This window comes from Asterias rubens, chromosome 12 (genome assembly GCF_902459465.1).
Source record: "Asterias rubens chromosome 12, eAstRub1.3, whole genome shotgun sequence".
NCBI lineage: Eukaryota > Metazoa > Echinodermata > Asteroidea > Forcipulatida > Asteriidae > Asterias > Asterias rubens.
Genome location: NC_047073.1, coordinates 247,063 through 271,687, shown reverse-complemented (window position 1 = coordinate 271,687; position 24,625 = coordinate 247,063). Strand labels below are relative to the sequence as shown.

The 24,625-nt window shown below is 38.0% G+C and overlaps 2 protein-coding genes across 3 annotated transcripts; both read left to right on the top strand.

Moving 5' to 3' along the window:
* Positions 1-494: 494 nt before the first annotated feature.
* Positions 495-16,322, top strand: LOC117297573 (protein zyg-11 homolog B-like). Of its 2 annotated transcripts, none has more exons than XM_033780672.1 (13): positions 495-641; positions 6,220-7,250; positions 7,695-7,835; positions 8,430-8,488; positions 9,945-10,062; positions 11,155-11,208; positions 11,634-11,792; positions 12,404-12,565; positions 13,231-13,278; positions 14,093-14,160; positions 14,821-14,950; positions 15,605-15,752; positions 16,145-16,322. In XM_033780672.1, exons 2-13 carry the CDS (start codon positions 6,240-6,242, stop codon positions 16,288-16,290), a joined length of 2,244 nt encoding a protein of 747 aa, XP_033636563.1. In that variant the 5' UTR covers positions 495-641; positions 6,220-6,239; the 3' UTR covers positions 16,291-16,322. The 2 variants fall into 2 exon arrangements, with proteins under 2 accessions (XP_033636563.1, XP_033636562.1); XM_033780671.1 differs by lacking the exon at positions 495-641 and adding an exon at positions 4,116-4,217.
* A 5,358-nt stretch (positions 16,323-21,680) lies between these two features.
* On the top strand, positions 21,681-24,464 carry LOC117297885 (multiple PDZ domain protein-like). Its single transcript, XM_033781060.1, has 4 exons — positions 21,681-21,817; positions 22,179-22,486; positions 23,658-23,792; positions 24,003-24,464. The coding sequence occupies exons 1-4, from the start codon at positions 21,811-21,813 to the stop codon at positions 24,156-24,158; spliced, it is 606 nt and encodes a 201-aa protein (XP_033636951.1). The 5' UTR covers positions 21,681-21,810; the 3' UTR covers positions 24,159-24,464.
* The last annotated feature ends 161 nt before the right edge of the window (positions 24,465-24,625 follow it).

Here is a 24,625-nt window from a genome sequence, read left to right as displayed (position 1 = left end):
ATTTATTTGTACTTATGTTTTACCAGTTTTCTGTAAAAATGAAATTTTGAGTTCTGTTGAATACTTCCAAAATGTAAAAATTTCTTTATGCATCATTTTAAAAATGTAAAACTATTTAAAGTTATTGGAAATTTCTAGCTACCCTCAACTTACAGAATACATGAACAACTAGTAATATTGGGGTTTCCCAAAAGTGAATATTAATCATCAATTTCACCCGAAAAAAGCCTTTCTGGAGATATACTCAAATCTCGCTGATGTCACCAATTTCCTGATACAATCATAAACACAGAATAAAGAAACTGGAATAGTTACAAAAGGAACATAGAAATCCTTTATTGACATTTTCTTAGAATTTTAAAGCCGTCATTGAATTATTCCAAGGTCATAACTTTCGCTGAGGGCGCTGTTCATCAAAATTAAAGTCCGCTGACCCATTTTAATGTACACGTTCATATTGCATTGGATTTGTGCAGCTAGCTAACTAGCAGCCGTGTACGTAAAGGTCGAAACAAGTTGACATCTCGTCACCTGATCGCCTCTTCCTCACCGATTAAACCAAGATTTAATACCAAAGTACTCATGGGATGTTCATCATTAAAACACAGAATTGAACAATGACTTCCCATTTCTAGAAGGAGGTAAGTGTTAACGTAATTCATGCTTCTGAAAAGAAGTAAAACGGCGGGTTTCCGGGCCAATGAAAATTACCACCCCAAATCGACAGATTGGTAAAAAATGGCACTGCGCTCTACACTGTGTCGTTGTTGGGGTCAAAATGACTTAACTATATCATAATCATGGAGGTAGGATTCCTACCTCCATGATTTTATTAAAATTAAGAAATGTTTATATTTATTAAATATGATTATTGTAAGATAAATTAAATATATGTGATATAACATAAAATTATTTGGTTTATTGTCAGAAAACATTCTTTACTTCGTAGGTTGATTGATCAGCTGTCATTTACAAAGTAAAATAAAGACACAGCTGTCGGTTTCACCAAACTATTCCTACTTGGGATTAATTTTATCTTAAGACTTGGGACGAGTTAAGCTCCGTATCCGAAGACGTTGGTTGGAACGCATCGTCCTAACTCGAGATAGGGTTAATCCTAGCATTTTGCGAAATCGGCTGCGGGCCTGTGGTCGATTTCACCAAACTCTTCTTTTTAAAACTTAGGATTAATCTTAAAAGACTTTAGGAAGAATTAAGTTCTGCATCCGAAGACGTTAGAATGCATTGAACCCATCCTAAGTTAGGACGGTTTACTCGTCGGAGATAGGATTAATCCTAGCGTTTTTTGTGAAATCAGCTTCTGCATATTTTGTATTTAGAGCATAGAGTCTGTCCTTACTCTATGATTAGATTAGTGTTATGACAAGGTCGCTTGGACTGGCCAAGTTACCTCAGGAATATTGTTCTAAGAGGATGAGCAAAACAAAGAAACATCAAAGCAGAAATGAGATTTGGGACAGAATGCACTCTTTATAAACTGTACTTCTGTTAACTAACGAGAGCCGACTATGTATGTTACCTCATTGTTGGATTGAGGCCAATTTGTTTGGATGAACACAACTTATTGACACTTAATCCGAGTGATCTTAAGCTTCATCTACATATAATACTTCCTGATAGGAAACGGGTCAGCAGGATGCTCACCCAAGGATGTTCCAATGAATACATAGAAGCCAGTGATGAGGGTAGAATATTCCTACACACCAGTGACCACTCACTGGCTCAGCTCTGTTCCGCCCCTTTGACAATCGCCCCAACTATAGTGTTCAAGTTGGGGTGTCCCAACTATAGTTGGGATTGCAGTAGGCCGATACACCAGTGACCACTCACTGGCTCAGCTCTGTTCCGCCCCTTTGACAATTGCCCCAACTATAGTGTTCAAGTTGGGGCGTCCCAACTCCAGTTGGGATTGCAGTAGGCCGATACACCAGTGACCACTCACTGGCTCAGCTCTGTTCCGCCCCTTTGACAATCGCCCCAACTACAGTGTTCACGTTGGGGCGTCCCAACTATAGTTGGGATTGCAGTAGGCCGATACACCAGTGACCACTCACTGGCTCAGCTCTGTTCCGCCCCTTTGACAATCGCCCCAACTACAGTGTTCAAGTTGGGGTGTCCCAACTATAGTTGGGATTGCAGTAGGCCGTTACACCAGTGACCACTCACTGGCTCAGCTCTGTTCCACCCCTTTGACAATTGCCCCAACTATAGTGTTCAATTTGGGGCGTCCCAACTCCAGTTGGGATTGCAGTAGGCCGATACACCAGTGACCACTCACTGGCTCAGCTCTGTTCCGCCCCTTTGACAATCGCCCCAACTACAGTGTTCAAGTTGGGGTGTCCCAACTATAGTTGGGATTGCAGTAGGCCGATACACCAGTGACCACTCACTGGCTCAGCTCTGTTCCGCCCCTTTGACAATTGCCCCAACTATAGTGTTCAAGTTGGGGTGTCCCAACTATAGTTGGGATTGCAGTAGGCCGATACACCAGTGACAACTCACTGGCTCAGCTCTGTTCTGCCCCTTTGACAATCGCCCCAACTATAGTGTTCAAGTTGGGGCATCCCAACTATAATTGGGATTGCAGTAGGCCGATACACCAGTGACCACTCACTGGCTCAGCTCTGTTCCGCCCCTTTGACAATTGCCCCAGCTATAGTGTTCAAGTTGCAGTAGGCCGATACACCAGTTGGGATTGCAGTAGGCCGATACACCATTGTACACAGAGCACATTATATTCTCAAAATCAAAAATCCTTGGGGAGCATTATATTGTTCTTACCCTTGTCCCTGAACACTCAAGTTGGGACGATTTTCAAGTTGGGACGATTTTCAAGTTGGGACGATTTTCAAGTTGGGACGATTTTCAAGTTGGGACGATTTTCAAGTTGGGACGGAATAGTTCCACCCAGGTGTATTAACCTACAGTGTAGGAGGAAGACTAAAAAGTCATAATAACACTAAACAGGATGTGAACTTGTGGTCTGATCTCTAGTGCTTTTCAGCAAAGCCTTCAAAATGCACAGATAGCAATATGTATCCTGTTGTCATCACTCTTTGAGGAAGCGAAGGTTTTTAAGGTTTTTCAGTATGAATGATTATCATTCATCAGTTTGTCAGTAAAGTTCCACTGTAACCAAAAGTAAATTGTGCTCAGCTTTCAACTAATTGTTTGTGGGTCAACTCTGCGTCTTGGAAGTGGTGCGGGACATTAGAAGGCCAACATGTTTAGATGGGGGCTTTGCTCAAAGTCCAGCTTGTGAGTGTGTGGTGCAGAGGAGCAAACAGCAGATCACATCATCACAACCTGCCCTCTGTTCAAACCACCAGAATGCCATCCCTGGGCTGATTAAAGTGGATCAGCCGTCGATTTCACCAAACTCAATCCTAAGTTAGGATTAATATTAGGACTTAGGACGAGTTAAGTTCCGTACCCATAGACATTTGGACGCATTTGAGCCATCCTAAGTTAGGACGAGTTACTCATCCTAACTCGAGATAGGATTAATCCTCGGGATTTGTGAAATCATCTGAAGGCCACTACAGGCTGCTTCACAGAAATCTGGAAATCAAAAAAGTTTTTTTTCTCGACATACGCATGAAGAAGTTGGATTTGTCTGACATCTCAATCAAGCAATCTTCTCAAGTGAAGAGAACCCAGTTTATCCAACGACAGAGTTCAGCATTCTCCTGAAGACGGTCGGAGCATACTGATCGAAACGTTGAGTCGTTTACCACCAGTTCTTTTCAGAACCAACACTACTCAAAGAAGCTACTCACATGGTGTTACCACAAACCTCTGTCAGTTGAAGCTACTCACATGGTGTTACCACAAACCTCTGTCAGTTGAAGCTACTCACATGGTGTTACCACAAACCTCTGTCAGTTGAAGCTACTCACATGGTGTTACCACAAACCTCTGTCAGTTGAAGCTACTCACATGGTGTTACCACAAACCTCTGTCAGTTGAAGCTACTCACATGGTGTTACCACAAACCTCTGTCAGTTGAAGCTACTCACATGGTGTTACCACAAACCTCTGTCAGTTGAAGCTACTCACATGGTGTTATCACAAACCTCTGTCAGTTGGCTTTGTTGAACAGCTTCTTTGATCCTTAATGATAGAATAACATGTAATGGTTATCATGGGGATCAGCACAACAGATGTCATTTATCTGACTTTATTAAGAGTTCTTGGTAAGGATTGGATTTCTCTCATCGAGGTCAAAATGATGATCAGAAAAACACTTCTTTGGATTATGTTATGGGGATTCGTTGTATTGTGAGCTTCATTTAGGAGTTGACACAATCTGCAGGTTGCGCTCTGTTTATTTTTTAACAATTTAAGGGCCTCACTTTCCACATTGGTAAACAATAGTTGGCAGCCTGCCGATCTCTGGTTATTTTCAATCAACCAACAAAAGACCAAGGTCTGGAATTGTAGGTTACACAATAATCTCTGGAAAAAGGAAGATGTGGAGCTGAAGCATGATTTCCATTATCCTTTGTCACTTATTTTGTGGGGCAAATAAAGCATTATACAAGGTTCGCTCATTAAGCTTCCTCGGGTCGACCCTGATTTGCCCCCGGTACGTTCTGCTAGCTTTGGCGTCATTCCAGGGGCTTACCTGGGTCAGCCCCCAGTGCCCTGCTTGTGGAATGGGTCACTTGGGACTGGCCTGAGGTGCATGATGTCACCACGTAAGGGCGAGTGTGATTGTTTGATTAGCTCTGGTCAGGGGCTCACCCGAATGAGTACCGTGGGGTCAACAAGGGGAAGCTAATTGAACGCACCCAGAGTAACTATTCACACAAAAATTAAGAGTTAAAGTAATCAACACATTGATACATACCACACTATTTGAATTGTTCATACAAACAACGTCATCGAGTACAATCTAATGTTAATAGTAGATTATTCATTCAAAACCAAACCATTGCAATGATAAATGAAAGTGGTTGATAAAGTTGACTAAAGTTGTAAAACGTTTTGTCGTATTTGCAGGTAAAACCTTCAGAGCCATTTCAATTATAATTGAAAGTGGTTGATTAATTTGACTAAAGTTGAAAAAACGTTTTGTTGTATTTGCAGGTAAAACCTTCAGAGCCATTTCAATTATAATTGAAAGTGGTTGATAAAGTTGACTAAAGTTGAAAAAACGTTTTGTCGTATTTGCAGGTAAAACCTTCAGAGCCATTTCAATTATAATTGAAAGTGGTTGATTAATTTGACTAAAGTTGAAAAAACGTTTTGTCGTATTTGCAGGTAAAACCTTCAGAGCCATTTCAATTATAATTGAAAGTGGTTGATTAATTTGACTAAAGTTGAAAAAACGTTTTGTCGTATTTGCAGGTAAAACCTTCAGAGCCATTTCAATTATAATTGAAAGTGGTTGAAAAACGTTTTGTTGTATTTGCAGGTAAAACCTTCAGAGCCATTTCAATTATAATTGAAAGTGGTTGATTAATTTGACTAAAGTTGTAAAACGTTTTGTTGTATTTGCAGGTAAAACCTTCAGAGCCATTTCAATTATAATTGAAAGTGGTTGATTAATTTGACTAAAGTTGAAAAAAACGTTTGTTGTATTTGCAGGTAAAACCTTCAGAGCCATTTCAATATAAGTGAAAGTGGTTGATTAATTTGAACTAAAGTTGCAAAAACGTTTTGTCGTATTTGCAGGTAAAACCTTCAGAGCCATTTCAATTATAATTGAAAGTGGTTGATTAATTTGACTAAAGTTGCAAAAACGTTTTGTCGTATTTGCAGGTAAAACCTCAGAGCCATTTCAATTATAATTGAAAGTGGTTGATTAATTTGACTAAAGTTGAAAAAACGTTTTGTTGTATTTGCAGGTAAAACCTTCAGAGCCATTTCAATTATAATTGAAAGTGGTTGATTAATTTGACTAAAGTTGCAAAAACGTTTTGTCGTATTTGCAGGTAAAACCTTCAGAGCCATTTCAATTATAATTGAAAGTGGTTGATTAATTTGACTAAAGTTGTAAAACGTTTTGTCGTATTTGCAGGTAAAACCTTCAGAGCCATTTCAATTATAATTGAAAGTGGTTGATTAATTTGACTAAAGTTGAAAAAACGTTTTGTCGTATTTGCAGGTAAAACCTTCAGAGCCATTTCAATTATAATTGAAAGTGGTTGATTAATTTGACTAAAGTTGTAAAACGTTTTGTTGTATTTGCAGGTAAAACCTTCAGAGCCAAGATGGGTACCACATCACCAGACTCACTTCAGTCTGTTTGTCTGCATTACATCAGCTGCCATCTGTCTAAACTTTGTAGTGAAGTATTAGTGACTGGAGAAGGAGACTATGCAGAGAGTAGACTCATCTTCAAGAACCCCGAGTCCATCATACACAGTGACCTCGCGGAGAGGTTGCTATTCAAATTAAGTGAAAATGGCCGATTAACTGATACTGTATTAACACTCTTTGCAAATCAGAACATAATGTGCCTACGGAGGGCCTGCATAAAAAATGCCACGCTGACATCACGTGGGTTAAGGGCGCTCTCTTGTCATCAACTCATAGAACTGGACGCGTCGAGTGTTCATAACGTTAATGTGAATGACATCATAGGGGCCTTGGGGGAGTGGACACGTAAGAATATACGCTCACTCAACGTCAGCAACTGCACGTTTCTAAATAATTCTAAATTCTGCATTGTGATCTCACTACCCCAGCTGCGCAATCTGAGACATTTGAATGTTAGCTACACCGAGTTTGGTAACAACCTTGGCTTAGAGTGGGTCGCTGAGGGTTTGTCGCATCTGGAAAGCCTAGACATCTCAGGAACCCACGTCTACAGCATTCAGACTCTACTGAAACTCAAACGAACCTTGAAGTCACTGTGTATGTTCCACACCAGGGTGCCGGAGAAGGACTTGATCCCCTCGGTGTTAGCTCTAGAAGAGCTACGTCACCTTGATATCTCGCAGGACGTTCACCCCATGATGGACAACCATCAGTGTCCGAGCGTCAACACGCTCCTTGAATCTCGTCTGGCCTTACCGCATCTAACGTCTCTGGATATCTCCGGCAGGGATAATGTCAAAGAGGAGGTGTTACACAGTTTCATCCAAAGGAGGAGTAACATGACGTTCCTGGGATTAACCCTGACTCAAGGAATGTCAAAAACTTTGCGGATCACTAAGGAGATGTGTGGAGAAGACTATCTGACCAATGAGGGTCATCCAGACTATCGACTAGAACTCAAGGTAACAATATAATTTGTGGGCTTAATTGTAATGTATTGACTTTTATTCCCCCTAAAAAACGAAACCAAACCCATACCTTGGGGAAGGGTTATAACAATAACAAAATATAAACTTATGATACAGCAAAGAAGGAGAGATTAAACAATAAAATATACAATGAGTGAAAGATACAGTTATAAATTAGCAGATTAAAAAAGCAGCTTCAAACAAATGAGTTTTTAAGAGAGACTTAAAACATTGTAAAGAACTAGCCAAACGGATATGCACAGGAAGACTATTCCAAAGAAACAGTGCGGTGTAAGAAAAGATCTGTGGGCATAAAAAATGGAAGAAGCTCTTGTATTTGAAAGCAATGTATGTTGAGATGATCTTAAAAAAACTGTTGTTAACCAGATATAGGCCTAATAAATGAGTTTTTAACACAAAGTATCTTTTGATTTGCAGATTTCAGGTCACGCGTCTGAGAAGCAAGTGGTTGAAGCCCTCCGTCGCTATGGCAACAGACCAAACTATGTTCATAAACTACTGTGCAGTCTGTTTAACATGACGTTGTATCTGGAAAAAGTCTGGCCAGAAATTATCAAGGTATTCATAAACACCGAGTTTAGGCGGTTCAATTGGTTGAAAGGTGGTCACATGACCATGTTTGCCTGACATTAAAGGGTTTTGAAACCTTTTGTAGATCAAATTTTTGGCTATGACATGAATCCCTACTCACTGTGAATGAAGATGTATGTAATGTTATTTCCTGTAGAAGTTTTAGCTTCATTAGTCGTCAAGTTTTTGAGAACAAAGTGAAACTCACAGAGCAATAATTTTTAGGAGAGTCGCGTAAATCCATTATACATGCTACAATCATTGTCGTCTCACTGAGATGAAATTACTTTTGTGAAACCGTTTTACTCATTTCGTAAAAAACTACAGCACCTCAGCAAGTAATGTTTTTAAGGGATGCTTTCTAACATCTTTAAGCTGTGTAAGTTTAATGTAAATCTATTTACATTTTTGTTTTGTGTCCTACAAAAAATACCCAAACCCTTTAAAGGGAAATAACTTGTTAGGCCTATACACATGTAATTGGATACATGCATATATATGCAGTCAAAGATTGGATATATTTGACATTGTGTTGCTGCGTATTTCTTGAAGTAGTTGAATGTTTGTTACTTTCCTCAACAGATTATCCTGCCTGAAATGAAAGCACATCCTCACCATCTTGGTGTTCAGATGGCTGCCAGGTACGTACCTCATAGAGGATGGACGGTTGAGATTTGATTGACAACCAAGCAATTCCTGAAGCAGTGTACATGTAGATACTCTGTCAATGTGCAACCTATAGGCCGTATTGAATATGACCTCTACAACATGGCGTCTGTCAGCGTGTGCGTGTGTTTACGTGTGCCATAGTAATCAAACCGGGAACGCTATGTGCTTTATAGGTGTACACCTTTAGACGCGCATACTGTTTGCCCTACAAGATGGCAACTTTCATAGCAAGAGAGGGTTTATTCAATACTGTCTATTTAACTTATATGGCCATGTGAGAATTTAATATAGTCAAATTGTTGACAGTTTTGTTGTACAATTTGATAAAGTACAAACTTGACCAATTTCTTATAATAGATGAATCACAGAATGAATATCAGGATTTTAATAAGATGACAGCAGATTATTTATACATTATTGTCAATTTGTGTAATATGTTAATTCATGCAACTGGTATTGTACTTGTGGACACTCTTACAGTATGCTTACCATACAGGGATCAAACACTCTTACAGTATGCTTACCATACAGGGATCAAACACTCTTACAGTATGCTTACCATACAGGGATCAAACACTCTTACAGTATGCTTACCATACAGGGATCAAACACTCTTACAGTATGCTTACCATACAGGGATCAAACACTCTTACAGTATGCTTACCATACAGGGATCAAACACTCTTACAGTATGCTTACCATACAGGGATCAAACACTCTTACAGTATGCTTACCATACAGGGATCAAACACTCTTACAGTATGCTTACCATACAGGGATCAAACCATGAGCAATTTATCATGTTTGGTTTTTGTTCGTGACATTCAAACCAGGGTCATCTACATGACCCAAGCACAGTGCAAATGACATCATCCATGTTGCACTATTAGACATCAACTAAGTCAGTCATCACAGTTTAGAGTTGTTGTGGAGTGTCGTGGCCCAGCGGTTAAGAACACTAAACTCGAGCTCTGGTGATTCTGATCAGCAGAGTGTGGTTTTGAGTTGTGGCCGTGACACCTATGTCCTTAAGCAAAACACTTAATCATTATGGATGGGCTGAAAGCTGCAGCAGTGTGTTGTGTAGGGCACATAAAATAACCCAAGGGCGCATTACTTTCCAGTTCGTCATAAGCCTCCAATCAGATGCTCGAACCTGATTTTGATATCAGACGATAACCTACTCCCAGTTTCTATATTGCGTATTGTGAGTGTCAATGCGTCACGCTCCATATACAGTCAGTGCAAAAATTACATTCTAAACTTTGCGCATGCAAAAACACAAACATAACCTAACCTCATTGACTCGGCGCCGTTGGATATGGGACGCAGAAGCGCTATATTTTTCCATATTTCACTGGCGCTTGTGTGATAACTTGTAATATAAGAAACCTAATATTTATTTATTGTACATGTTTTATTAACCAGTGCCTGTTTGTACAACCTAACAAAGCATCACTTAGCTGAGAGTGTTCACGTATCTGATCTGAGTGAGATGGTTCATCTAACGTTGAATGCTATGGAGATGTTCCCAAGCCAACAACAGGTAACTTAAGTGCTGTTCACATGACAGAAATTTAACTTGGGTCCCTTGCTTCATTTTAGCATGGTTGTAAACTGTAGCAATGTTTGACAAGATCTTGCAAAAAATCATGGACAATAAAAACAATTGATGTCCTTTCTCACGAGGAACATTTTTGTTACATTTTGACAACCATGCTACATTTTAGCATAGGACCCTTGCTAAAGTGCTCTCATGTGAAAGGGGCTTTACACTAGACAGTTGGTAACTAGAGATAAACAATAGATAAATATAACCAAACTATGAATCCATGTATCTGATCTGAGTGAGATGGCATCTAACGTTGAATACCATGGAGATGTTCCCATGCCAACAACAGGTAACTAACAATAGACAGTTGGTAACTAGAGATAAACAGTAGATTAATATAACCAAACCAATTGGTTCCTAGAGCTAAACAGCAAATATCTATGATCGTACCATTTATCACAAAGATACAACCAGTAAACATGTTGCAAATATAGCCAAACCATTATGTAATGTAACAACAAAGCCAACAAACGAGCAGCAAAGCAGCAGTGTGAGCTATTTCTTACATTGTTAATGCAAAGCCAACAAACCAGCAGCAAAGCAGCAGTGTGAGCTATTTCTTACATTGTTAATGCAAAGCCAACAAACCAGCAGCAAAGCAGCAGTGTGAGCTATTTCTTACATTGTTAATGCAAAGCCAACAAACCAGCAGCAAAGCAGCAGTGTGAGCTATTTCTTACATTGTTAATGCAAAGCCAACAAACCAGCAGCAAAGCAGCAGTGTGAGCTATTTCTTACATTGTTAATGCAAAGCCAACAAACCAGCAGCAAAGCAGCAGTGTGAGCTATTTCTTACATTGTTAATGCAAAGCCAACAAACCAGCAGCAAAGCAGCAGTGTGAGCTATTTCTTACATTGTTAATGCAAAGCCAACAAACCAGCAGCAAAGCAGCAGTGTGAGCTATTTCTTACATTGTTAATGCAAAGCCAACAAACCAGCTGTGATTAAGGGATACTTTAACACTATTGTATGTTACAGTTTTCTTATTGTTTTGTGTTTGTGTTTATTTCTTCTGACATCAACAGCTTCAGAAGAATGCATTACTGACGCTGTGCAGTGATAGGATACTACAAGATGCGGTAAGAATTGATTCACTCTTATTGTTGATGACAAGTTATAATAATAATAATCTTGTTCACAGAATTTGGTAAAAGTACTGAGAATACAGTGCTAACACACATCGGTGTGTTGGGTGTAGTTGGCATGAATCCTCGATTCTGATTGGTCGATCCATAGCAGCACGAGTGTGCTGTAAACCCATATTGCACTGCCCATATCACACCCTGTGTCTTGTGTATTCTAACTGTGCGCCAAGATTGCTTGAAGATAAATACGTTATCCAACACGCGTGCTTGCGCAATACAAAAAATATAGCGCGTCTGCATTCCATATCCAACTTCACATTCCACTCGCACTTGTTTGATAAGATATTTTATCCCCGACACAAAGTTTACATCTATCAAAAATGTATGTGTTTATCTTTGTATAATATTTGTTTTTGTAGAGTTTTGACCGTTACCGTGCCTCTAAGATGGTGATGGATTGCTTATTTATGTTTGACGATGCACCGATGACCAGAATGTCAGTTGCCATATGTTCTATTCTGGCTGCTAAGATATCTACTGAGCAAACCACATTACTGGGTACTAAACGAAACATGCAGGTAAGTGGAAATATATAAATCAATCAATAATTTGGGAGGCTAAAGGCCAAGATAACGATAACGATCACGACATAAAGAGAACACATTCTATTGGTTGAAATGCTCCACGCATAATACGCCCTCGCTCATTCAACCAATCGAGGGCGTGCATTTTTTATCGTTTCGTTTTCGTTCTCGTTATCGGGGCCTGTGTGACAGGGCCTTAATCGCCCTAACTGAAAGCTAAGAGATGAATTGTGAAGGCTCAGCTACCGACAGTTGACTAGGCTTCCAAACGAGTTGTTCAAGTGAGAAAGTCACTGCGGATGAACGTTGTCATTTCTAGAGAGCTCGAGGTGCACTACAATTTCCAACACTTTGGTTTTTAAATATTTAACATTGGCTGAAAAATAAATTTTAGTCATTGATACTCAGTAGTCAATCATGGGTCGACTAAGTATGCACTCGAACTTGCTCCTGTTTAAACCGTTATCTTTCCTGTTCTACTTCACTGCTTATGTTACACTTAGTTACCTGTTCATGTTTGTTGTGTTGTCATCTACCCTTCGAGAAAGACTCTGCTAGGGTCGAAACGTCAGGTCAAACTTTTTTGCATCTTTCCTGTTCTGTAGAAACTTCTTCAGATCGTGAAGATGAAAGCGGACTCCTTATCAGTTGATATCACCCTCAAGTTCACATTAAGTGCATTATGGAATCTGACTGATGAGTCGCCATCTACATGCGCTATATTCCTGAATGAAGGCGGATTGGATCTCTTTATTGATATACTACAGGTAAAAGAAAATGACATCATCTACATGATGTAAATTCTGATCACGATGAAGCCGTGTTTTTAGTTTTCAAACACGTTATAAAGTAATATTGATAGATGTGTAATATATGAAATTTTGCATGGTGGAGATACAATTTAGTTTAAACCATTTAAAGAGTCTCTAAATCATGAACGTTCATCTTAAAGAAAACTAGAAGTTTGAAATAAATGCACTCTGCTAAAGAAACACTGCTCTATTCGTATGAGTATTGGCAGAGTAGGAAGTTTGAGTCCCTAGGAATACTTCATGTTTATTTTGTTATCATTGCCTAGCAGTTAAGAGCACTGGATTCAAACTCTGGTGTTTGTAGGTCGAGCCCTAGTCGTGACACCTGTGTCCTTAAGCAAGACATTTAACCATGATGCTTTGGTCCTGTGTGTTGTGAACACATGTAAAAGAACCCAGTGCACTTTTCAAAAAGAGAAGGGGTTCGCCCTGGTGTTGCTGGTTGCACAACAGCAACTTGTAAACCATTTCTTGTTGATTAGATCTCATAATTCAAATGTAGTCCCACATACCTTGAAGGAAATACTGTATGTTACAGCGCCTTGAGCGTGCGTCACTGAGTGATGGATATGCGTGCTATATAAGAAGGCACTATTATTATCATTATTATCTCATGACAGATATTTCCAGAGCAAGCAACATTACAGACAAAGGTGCTTGGACTCATTGTAAGTATTAATTGATGACTGGAATATTAAAAGGGCTATGTTGTCATGATCAAAGCAGGGACCAATGTCATGGCTCTGCTTAGTAAGCAAAGAATCGGCGCTTACGGAAGCAAGGAATTCTGCACTTACAATAAGTGTATGTCATGGGTTAGCGGGGAGTTTTGGCTTTGCTTGCGTACTCTACGTTACTAGGCATTCTACGCCGCTTAGAAATTTGGCTCATGCACGATCCTAAGTGCAGCAGAGCCATGAAATTGGGACCTGTTGTTGTGGTCTTGATGTTTTACAACTTTGTTGTTTATCTCTGGAAAAAAAATTGTTTTAGTAGATGAGATCAACTTACATTTAAAGGCAGTGGACACTATTGGTAATTACTCAAAATAATTTTTAGCATAAAACCTTTCTTGTTGACGAGTAATGGGGAGAGGTTGATGGTATAAAACATTGTGAGAAATAGCTCCCTCTGAAGTGCCATAGTTTTCGAGAAAGAAGTAATTTTCCACGAATTTGATTTCAAGACCTCAGATTTAGAACTTGATGTCTCGATATCAACCATCTAGACACACACAACTTCATGAGATAAGATTTTTTTTCTTCTTTCATTATTATCTCGCAAGTTCGATGACCGATCGAGCTCAAATTTTCACAGGTTTGTTATTTTATGCATATGTTGAGGTACACCACTGTGAAGGCTAGTCTTTGACAATTACCATTAGTGTCCACTGTCTTTAAGCAACTATGCAAGCCTTTATTTTGTTCATAAGCAGTGAAATTACAGTTTGATATTATTCTGATGAAATTCTGATTGTTTTAGAACAACATTGCTGAAGTAAGAGAGCTAAGGGGAACATTACTGAGATCTGACTTCATTGGACATTGCAGGTATGAGCACCAGACTATTTGATTGTATGTCTATATTACAACACCATGGTTAACATCTATCTTAAACTCTATTGAAAGCCACTATTTTGGTACAATGATATCTTGGTTTGCATCTTCTAATATTGGAGTACTTCAAAAGGAGTTTACAGATTGTATAAGGAGTTACAAATTTCCCTAATCAGCTGTGGTTTATTAATTACTAGCTGTGTTTGTTTGTAGCTGCTAGGTAACGTAGGCTGTCATGGATGAGTGGTTAAGAGCATCAAATTCAAGTTCTGGTGGTTAAGTCATCGGAGTATGACTTGTGACACTTGTGTCCTTGAGCAAGATACTTTACTATAATTGCTTCTCTTCACGCAGGGGTATAAATGGGTACCTGCGAGGGTAGAGGTTGATATTGTATTTGAAAAAGCTTTGGAGCGCTATGGTTGCCCAGGTTTTTACTCCCCAGGGAGCTGAGAAAGATTAAAAGGATGTTCTTGGCCCAATGACCAGGGCACTAATGTAAAGCACATTGATATGGTTATTGTAAAATGTGCTATATAAGAACTAAGTACTAATATTACCTCTGAAAAACAGTACTTTGCTGAAGGGTCTAAGAAAAAAAAAAAAAATAAAGCAGAGTGACTTTCAAGCTTGTTTACACTGTAATTGTTTCAGGACTCTGTTAGACAGTAAACAGATTGAAGTCAGTTACTTTGCTGCTGGAATTATTGCTCATCTTCTTAATGAAGGGCCACAGACGTGGAAACTGTCAATGCTACTAAGGACTGAGCTACAAGACTCATTGGTAAGTATCTACATATCTAGCCATTTCAAATATTTAGATTTTAAGACACTGGACACTATCGGTAATTGTCAAAGACCAGTCTTCTCACTTGCTGTATCTCAACATACGCATAAAATAAACCTGTGAAAATTTGAGCTCAATTGGTTGTTCGAAGTTGCGAGATAATAATGAAAGAAAAAACACCCTTGTCACACAAAGTTGCATGCAGAGGGAGCCGTTTCTCACAATGTTTTATACTATCAACAACTCTCCATTACTCGTTACCAAGTGAGGTTTTATGCTGATAATTATTTTTAATAATTACCAATAGTGTCCACTGCCTTTAAGGGAAATACAGGTTTGGTTTTTGAAGGAGTCAATTCATTCCTAGCTTTATTTTTTAAATACAATTACTGAAATTTCTTTCAAGTTCTTTTTAGTGAAAATGAAACAATTGGTGTATGATGACAGGGATTTTGTTCCTGTCCACTGTATGCTTGTTTCGATGGCTGCAATAGAAATAAGCTATGGTGGTTTTGCTGGTCTTGAAATGTTATTTTCTTTACTTTGCCAGTATTTCAGAAATTACTATTTTTCAGAAGTTAGTTATATTTCAACCATGCAAAGTTTCAAATCCTACACGTGTGTTTATTCTTGATATCTGCTCTTTTACAGCATAAGAATATTCTTGCGTGGAAGAACCCAGCTGGTGAGATGGTTGCATATCGGTCGTTCAGTCCATTCTTTCCATTACTCAGGTGTGATATAACAGAAGTACAACTATGGTCTGTGTGGGCTATGCAGCATGTATGCACAAAGAATGGTGAGTCATTGTCTTGTTGGAATCAAATTCCAGGTTTTGTAACTGGAATTCCGTATTTTTGTTACCACAATCCGCTACATACGATCAAATTCAAAAGAAAATGAAGATAAACAATATGAAACACCCCACATTACAGAGTAGGGCTTTCCATACCAAAGATACATGTTTGTAAGCAGGCTTCCCATCTGCAAGCGTTAGCGCTTGCAAGCGTTTTTGGCTTTGCGCTGGCAAGCTTCACAGTTAATTTCTTCTGCGACAGTTATTTTCTTCTTGAAGATTGCCTAGAACCAAGTAACCTGCTTCTTGTGACTTGCACATTGAGTATCTTGCATCTTAAATTACTTATTTAAACAATGATTGTAATGTCTTCTATGTTGACCTTTGACCCCTAGCTTCTCGCTATTGCCCAATGCTGGTCCAAGAGGGCGGTGTTGAGCTACTGAGTGACATGGTAACCAATCGACAGCTTCATGCAGACGTCTACGCTGTGGCTAAGAGTGTATTGGATACAGTAGCAACTAGCAATAGTATCTGTTAACTTATTAAGCCCCTTTCACACAAGAGCAATTTAGCAATGGTCCCTTGCTAAATTGTAGCATGGTTGTAAAATTTTACAAAATGTACCTCGTGTGAAAGGACAACAAATGTTGTACTGTTTAAGGTCTCTTGTCAAATCTTGTCAATCAATAGCTTCATTTTAAAACCATGCTAGAATTGAGCAAGGGACCCCTGTTAAATTGCTGTCATGTGAACAGCACTCTGGTCTCCTCATGGTACATGTATATTCCTTGCCCTAACCACAAGGACTCATCAACATCCAACAGCATGGTTTGATTGATGTTGTTTCCTTGCCCTAACCACAAGGACTCATCAACATCCAACAGCATGGTTTGATTGATGTTGTTTCCTTGCCCTAACCACAAGGACTCATCAACATCCAACAGCATGGTTTGATTGATGTTGTTTCCTTGCCCTAACCACAAGGACTCATCAACATCCAACAGCATGGTTTGATTGATGTTGTTTCCTTGCCCTAACCACAAGGACTCAACATCCAACAGCATGGTTTGATTGATGTTGTTTACTTGCCCGTACCACAAGGACTCATCAACATCCAACAGCATGGTTTGATTGATGTTGTTTCCTTGCCCTAACCACAAGGACTCATCAACATCCAACAGCATGGTTTGATTGATGTATATTCCTTGCCCTAACCACAAGGACTCATCAACATCCAACAGCATGGTTTGATTGATGTTGTTTCCTTGCCCTAACCACAAGGACTCAACATCCAACAGCATGGTTTGATTGATGTTGTTTACTTGCCCTAACCACAAGGACTCATCAACATTCAACAGCATGGTTTGATTGATGTTGTTTCCTTGCCCTAACCACAAGGACTCATCAACATCCAACAGCATGGTTTGATTGATGTATATTCCTTGCCCTAACCACAAGGACTCATCAACATCCAACAGCATGGTTTGATTGATGTATATTCCTTGCCCTAACCACAAGGACTCATCAATATCCAACAGCATGGTTTGATTGATGTTGTTTCCTTGCCCTAACCACAAGGACTCATCAACATCCAACAGCATGGTTTGATTGATGTTGTTGGACGGATGATTGAACTCGTAAACTGCTTCACATAGGATCAGGCATACCACCATGATTAGAGTCCAGCAGTTTGGGTGCTGTATTACTGAATGGTGTTGGAAACTGTTTTGAAAACCGTTTGTTATAAAATGCATAATGGTTGGAAAGGCGTTTTTCTATTGCAAGATTAAAAGATAAGTTTGTGAGTAGAATACTGTAGACTTTTTAGAATATGTACTATGCATACTACAATATATAAAACAGTTTCTTTCTTCTCTTACGGGGATTGAGCTCCATAGAAATAATGTGCAATGTTTAGAAATTAAAATTTGCAAATTTTCAGATAAAAGTTCTGCCTCGAACAAAAAAGTGGTCAGTCGATTCAACTGATGCATTTAGTTTTTGCAGATTACATGTACTCGCATCTAACTTCATTAATTAAAAATGTGGTCACAATTTAATTCATTTGTTTTGGATTTTATAGCAATTTGGAAACTCAAACATTGGAGTGTGTCAATGTTGTATGGATATATGATGAACTGTGACATTTGATTTAAACAGGTTATTTATTGTAATGAACTCATAATATTCACTACTGTTGTTTCTAATCACCAGAATTTTATTGCACACTTTTATGGCAATTTATTTTATGTTACTATTATTTTATGGATTGTGTAACTCATAGTATTTGAATTTCTTTGAATTCACTCTTCAATTTGTAGTTACTTTTGTAGACCAGTCAGACCCCATTTTCATAATGTCTGCAAGCACAAAAAACTGTCTACTAAGCACAAACAAATCTTGCTTAGCAGAAGCAGGTTACTATCCAATAATCCATAAAGTTGTCATTGTTCTAACTGGTGCCGCACTCAGCTTTTACTCAGCAATTAAGTTTGCTAAGCTAAGTTTGCTTTTATGCCTCACAGCTTTATGAAAATGGGTCCAGACTGGTTGGAACAAGTTGTTACATACCTGTTCTTTTCTGAGTCACCACAACTCAAAGAAAGATTTATGTAGAACCTTTTATGTATCTGTCTTGTAAAGTTTCTAATCTGACTTGACTCAACATGAAGGTGAAGTTGCCCTTCCTGCAATGTTGAGTTGAGTTTGATCATTAATTGTATAGTTTGTCATTTCAGACTGGTTAACTCAATAGAAATACTTGTGTCAATAGTATGGTAAACATTCATGTACGTTTATTTTGCAATGTAGTATATTGTTGATTTCACCACTAACTAGCTATAAATGTACATAGTGTGTATAGTCCAGTACACAACATCATTCATCTAGAGATATAGGGATGATCATTTGAAGCTAGTCACTTTTAAGGACCTTGTCAGATGAGACAAGTTTCCGAGACAACTTGGATGCAACTAACAACAGTCACTGTGGTCAAGTGGTTAGACTGCAGATCTAGCAATCACAAGGTTGTGGGTTCGAATCCCGCAGCTAACAGCTGATTTCACAATGACTAGAATAAATATTCTGCTAGTAACTGAATCACAATTTTTTGATTTTTGTAATTCACAATCCGAAACCAATGTTTGTATGAGAGAGATTGGCTGTTGCCAGCTTGGTGTATCTATCCCTTTGTTGGAGTTTGCCGAGTTCCCTTGATGCAAAGATCATTCAAATAAACAAACAAACAAACAAACAAACAAGTAAACAAACAAACAAACAAACAAACTGTGTATGCTACTAGACCACACAAGTAGCACTTGAGTATTTTTTCAAACAATGTCTTACGATTCCCAAGAATAGTATGTGAACATTCAAATGTGAATGGATTCTCTTCTTGGCGATTGCCTGGAGCAGGTTGCCTGTAAATTGCCTATGACCCATGTCACATGGGGCAATTTGCAGGCAGCCAATTCCATGCAATCTCCAAGAAGAAAAGGCAGTCATATTTGAATGTTCACATGTTTTTCTTGGGGATCTTCAGAAATTGTTTGAAAAATTACTTGTGTGCTGCCAAAGAAGTCTGGTAGCATACACTGCAGTTAACAGTGGCCTCCAAGTTGTCTGTAAAAGAAGTCTGGTAGCATACACTGCAGTTAACAGTGGCCTCCAAGTTGTCTGTAAAAGAAGTCTGGTAGCATACACTGCAGTTAACAGTGGCCTCCAAGTTGTCTGTAAAAGCTGCCTCATGTGACAAGACCCTACATGTCTACATTTGTGTCTGATATGGATTCTATATTAATGGTTTATTGTCAAGATATAAAGTTGTTTATAGATTGACAACCATCATACAGTCATGACTGTCTAGTATTGCAAAAAAGCATGTTTTATTGAGAATGTATGCACAAGAACAATTGCATGAAAGAATGCATTGTTTTATAAAGGAGACAATTTCCTTGTTTCACAAGTTCAAGATAGCACATTTTCTTACATTGAATTATAACCTTATTACACCTTTCCCAAATAGCTCATAACTTGATCACTTAAAAAACTGAACTTGAAATCAAAGTTTTATTTATCATATTTTCTTTTGTTTTTACATCCTTACTAATCCCGATTACTATGATCTTTTTTCCCCTTGAATTGGGTTAAAAGTTTGTAAAGTATTTTAATTGAAAATGCTTGTATTTTATCATTCTCGCTGCAAGTGACATTTTTCACATATGAATTCTAAACAACAAATGCCTTAATATAAACACATGTAAAGCATTCTATGTTTACTCAGTAAATATTGGGTTGTCAAGTAGCATTATATAACAATATTATGATAAGTATAATATATGGATAGGTAATTATAACAGTGTAGGCCGTTATCAGATTTAAAATAAATTATCATTTTTGACTTGAATTTGTTTCCTTGTATTATTTATTCTGACACGTTTTCTGGAAATGAAAGGACAGTTGTCATTTTTGGTTTAACAGTTCATTGTTAGGTTTTTTGTTTTTTCTGCTTTGGCCGTTTTCTAGCTTGACATCAAATAACAATTTTGCGCATTTTCTGGACACAGGACAAGCACTCATGAATTAAGAAACATATTTGACCTAAAAAAAAGAAAAAAAGAGTGATATCGGATTCAATCATCCATGTCTTCTGTAAATGCCATGTGATGATTCATATGGCATTATGATATCCCGATTTAAAAATTAAAAATAAAATTGCGTATCAAGTATTGACCAACAAAGGGACTAGTTCATCAAGAGACATCTGATGATGGAAAATGTACAGTTAATAATAAATATCCATCGAACCAAATTCGGGTTTTTATATTTTGTTTTATTAGAAAATCTTCACAGATTTTTTTTAAAATACAACAACAGACAATAACAGCAAATTAAATACAATAGGCATAAAATACAAGGGAACATGAAGTTCTGAAGTTGTTACTAAATAATGACCTTTTGTAATTGAAAATCAACAAAATTAGACCAGGATCGGGCAGTGTTAGCAAAGACAATCTTCACAGAGTTCTTTAAAATCCAACACTGGACAATAACAGAACACAATAATAATAATGAGAACTTATAAAGCGCACAAATCCATCAAAGTGCTCATGGCGCTAAATACAAAGAATAATATTTACATGTACAATAACCAAAATTGAAACGTAAGTCTAAGCTAAGAAGAAATCCAGAACATGTTGAAGAGAAATACAGTACAAATGCAATATCAAAGAAAACATCGAAGGGTAGAAATCAAACCATTTTCTCAAATACTTGGTTGAAAAGATGTGTCTTAAGGTTTTTCTTAAACTGTGTTAAAGAAACAGATGATTTTACTAGTGCTGGCAATTTGTTCCAAAGGCGTGGGGCAGCATGTGAGAAAGATCGGTCTCCCCATGAATGATTGGATATGGGCTCAATAAGGAGACTAGAATTGTAAGACCGGAGTTTGCGAGGAGGATTGTATGGTTTGAGTAGATCATCAATATATGCAGGGGCATTGTTGGTGAGTGATTTATACACAAAAAGCAGAAGTTTATACTTAACTCTACTGCTTACGGGTAACCAGTGTAATTCTTTCAAAATCGGAGTTATATTACAGGACAATAGGCATCAAAGACAAAGGAACCCGAAGTTCTGAAGTTGTTACCAAATAATGAGCTTTTGTAGTTGGAAATCAACAAAATTAGCCAGAATTGGGCAATGTTAGCAAAGCAAAGACCTGCTTTGAAAAAAAAACGTTGCTCTGTCATTTTGGAAGGTTTTCAAGGCTGTGGTATATTGTTCTGGTTGGCCTGTAGTTTGGGTCAACGCAATGGCGCGTAACAAACCTTTGAATGGGATTGTTTGGGTAGGTCTACTTGTGAAAGTATGTGAGTAATGGAGGAAATCAGTGTTCGATTGCACGCTTCGTTAGTTCCTTTTTGACAGCCTTTTTCAGGAATCTATAAACTAATCTGGGACATTTTGAGGAAGGAGAAGGCTTTAAATTTCTAACGTTATTTCCTTGTGGGACCAATACATCATTGAATGAAGGAGGTTTTTAGGTTGCGAACTCACTATGGAAGGTAAGTTTTAGTAGTTTCTTGCTCCAATATTGTTTGATACGAAATGAACGAAACAAATTCAGCCATAAACATGTTTCTTTTGTAGGGAGCAAATAAACGCCAACGCAGCAATGTAACAGCTAAATAACAAAACACACCAACAACACACACTTTCTCAAAAACTACGTTACTTCCGAGGGAGCCGTTTCTTACAATGTTGTATAATCAACAGCTCTCTCGTTACCAAGTAGGTTTTTATGCTAACAATTATTTTTTGCACTTGCCAAAACTTAAGCTTCTGTCACGCATAAACACGTTAGAAGTATTATTCCGTGATTTGTATAACAGCCCTCCTTAATCAATTGTCTTTTTGAAACGTAAGATCCAGCTTATGTGACCATGGCTGATATAAAGAATGCTAAATCGGCAGCCAGAAAACAAGATCCTCCATCTAGTGAAACAGATCACTATGTATGCATGTCTGTAATTAGAGCTTCTAAGAAGTCTTCACGGAGAAGTACTTCTCCAACTATCGAAGACGTTTACCAAGACCCACACTCTATTGTCTCATCTGAAGACAATGCATCTGATGTGGATGTGCCTTCTTGTTCGGGAACATCTGCCTCAGCACGTTCATCTATTTCTGGTGACAAGGATGACGAACGACTTGACCTACCTGTAACTCGTAAGGTATGTAGATTTTTCTCATAGAATATCAAACAAACTTACAGGGAAAGTGGAATTCTTAATTACAAGTTGTTGGTCTGAATGGATTTTAATGGGGTTTTCTAGGCACGATGTGTCCCTTTGATTACGTTTTTAAGTCTCATTCTTTTTGGTTTAGTGCTGGCTGTTTGTTTGGTGTTTTTATTTTGTATAAATCTTGCTCACCTATAGTGTGTTTTAACGTTTTAGCTACTTTTTAAAGAAACTTTTATATATTATCCGTGCAGTTCAACCCATCGGTGGTTGCCATACAGTAAATTCCTTTTTAATGTTTTAATAAACCAACCAATGTAAAATTTATTATAAATAAAAGACGATATTTGTTTCTTAATCAATCAATACTTTACTTCTCCTCCGATATACTCAAGAAACATAAAACTCCATTGAAACTGATCTCAGTCAAACTTATATAACATCGTATGTTTTTATTTATTAATTCTCTCCTATAATGAAAAACAATAACAAATCAACAAGCAAACGTAAGCGATCAGTAAAACTTCTCATATTTGTTATACTGTGAGCCATTGAATTAAATGAAATAAATCAGTGTTCACCAATCCCAATATTATGCTGAGGACCGATAATAATGCAAAAGTTTCTTGTCAGAGCATTTATTTTTCTTCTAAAAAAAGCAATGAGGTCGCGCGCTTTTCAAAATGAAGTTCTTATTTTTAAAGACAGTGGACACTATTGGTAAATGTCTTCTCACTTGCTGTATCTCAACTTATGCATAAAAGAACAAGCCTGTACAAATTTGAACTCAATCGGTGCGAGATAATAATTAAATAAAAAACACACTTGTCATCACGAAGTTGTTTGCTTTTAATGGTTGATTTCGAGACCTCAAATTCTAAATCTGAGGTCTCGAAATCAATATATCTCGAAAACAACGTCACTTCAGAGGGAGCCGTTATCTCAATGTTTTATACTATCAACAGCTCTCCATTGCTCGTTACCAAGTAAAGTTTTACGCTAATGATTATTTTGAGTAATTACCAGTAGTGTCCACTGCCTTTAACAATTGACATTTTTGTTTTTAACTACTTGGAATGCTGCTGGTTTGTTCCGAGATGGTTCCGAGATCATACTTATCTCTTCATAACGATCTGTGTTCGATACTTATTCTATATATTAGGTGGTTGTACATCCGGGTCCTTCAGGTTTAGGGATATCGATAGCTGGAGGGGTCAAGAGCCCTATTGGATTACTTCCGGTACTGATCACTGATATCGATCCGGGTGGTCTGATAGAGAGCACAGGTGTCATCAAGGTAAGATAACCCTAACCTTGTTTTGTTGCATTTCACTTTTTTATTATTATTAATAATCCAATTGGCACTACGGATCTGAATTATGTGGAGTTTCAAAGATTAAGAAACCTTATTATTTTGAAACCCTTGATGATAAAATACAAATATTAAATCCCAATTACTTGATAACCCTCTTTCTAAATTGAAAGTGTAAACTTCTGTTGTGTTCAGGTTGGTGATAACATTGTTAGCGTAAATGGCGAGACGATGGAAGGCAAAACGCACCGGGATGTTGTGTTGGCCATCAAGGGTAGCGGCAGTTCACTCATGCTTGAAGTCAAGGAATGCCCGGAGAATATTAGGACATACTTGTCATTTGATGTTTAGTGGAATAATATGTGAGGCATTCTATCTATTCATGAAAAGCTTCTATAACTTACACTGCTTTCCTAAAAAAAAGAATGTTATGCGCTCAAAGTTACGTAATTTTGTCATATTGAAAGCTTTGCTGGTTTAAAACCCAGGGCCTAATTACATAGAGTTGCTTTGAACAGAGAGCAGGGAGCTCTATGCTTTGAAGCACAAAAACAGCTATGCACAACGACTTATGCTTACCCGAATAAGGTTACCAGCGGATAACTTTCCGTATGGCGCCACCACTTTTTCACTCATTTTTACAAAAAGGGATATCTCATTGAGGTAAATTAGATACTATATTATTTCATATCGAATGAAAAAGTGGTGGCGCCATACGGAAACTTTTCCCCAAATAAGGTTCGTGAAACTTATTTTAAAAGATTCCGAATTACGTTTTGTGAGTTTGCATTTTTTCCAACCCCATAAAGATTATCCAA

What these genes read in the sequence shown, in the direction of transcription:
- LOC117297573 (XM_033780671.1), top strand. Translation starts at nt 4,157, where the DNA reads ATGGTTATCATGGGGATCAGCACAACAGATGTCATTTATCTGACTTTA. An exon ending in ATAGGATACTACAAGATGCG is followed by an intron (nt 11,209 to 11,633) that starts GTAAGAATTGAT and finishes TTGTTTTTGTAG; the next exon opens with AGTTTTGACCGTTACCGTGC. An exon ending in CAAAGGTGCTTGGACTCATT is followed by an intron (nt 13,279 to 14,092) that starts GTAAGTATTAAT and finishes TGATTGTTTTAG; the next exon opens with AACAACATTGCTGAAGTAAG.
- LOC117297885 (XM_033781060.1), top strand. An exon ending in ACCTACCTGTAACTCGTAAG is followed by an intron (nt 22,487 to 23,657) that starts GTATGTAGATTT and finishes TCTATATATTAG; the next exon opens with GTGGTTGTACATCCGGGTCC. An exon ending in AGAGCACAGGTGTCATCAAG is followed by an intron (nt 23,793 to 24,002) that starts GTAAGATAACCC and finishes TGTTGTGTTCAG; the next exon opens with GTTGGTGATAACATTGTTAG.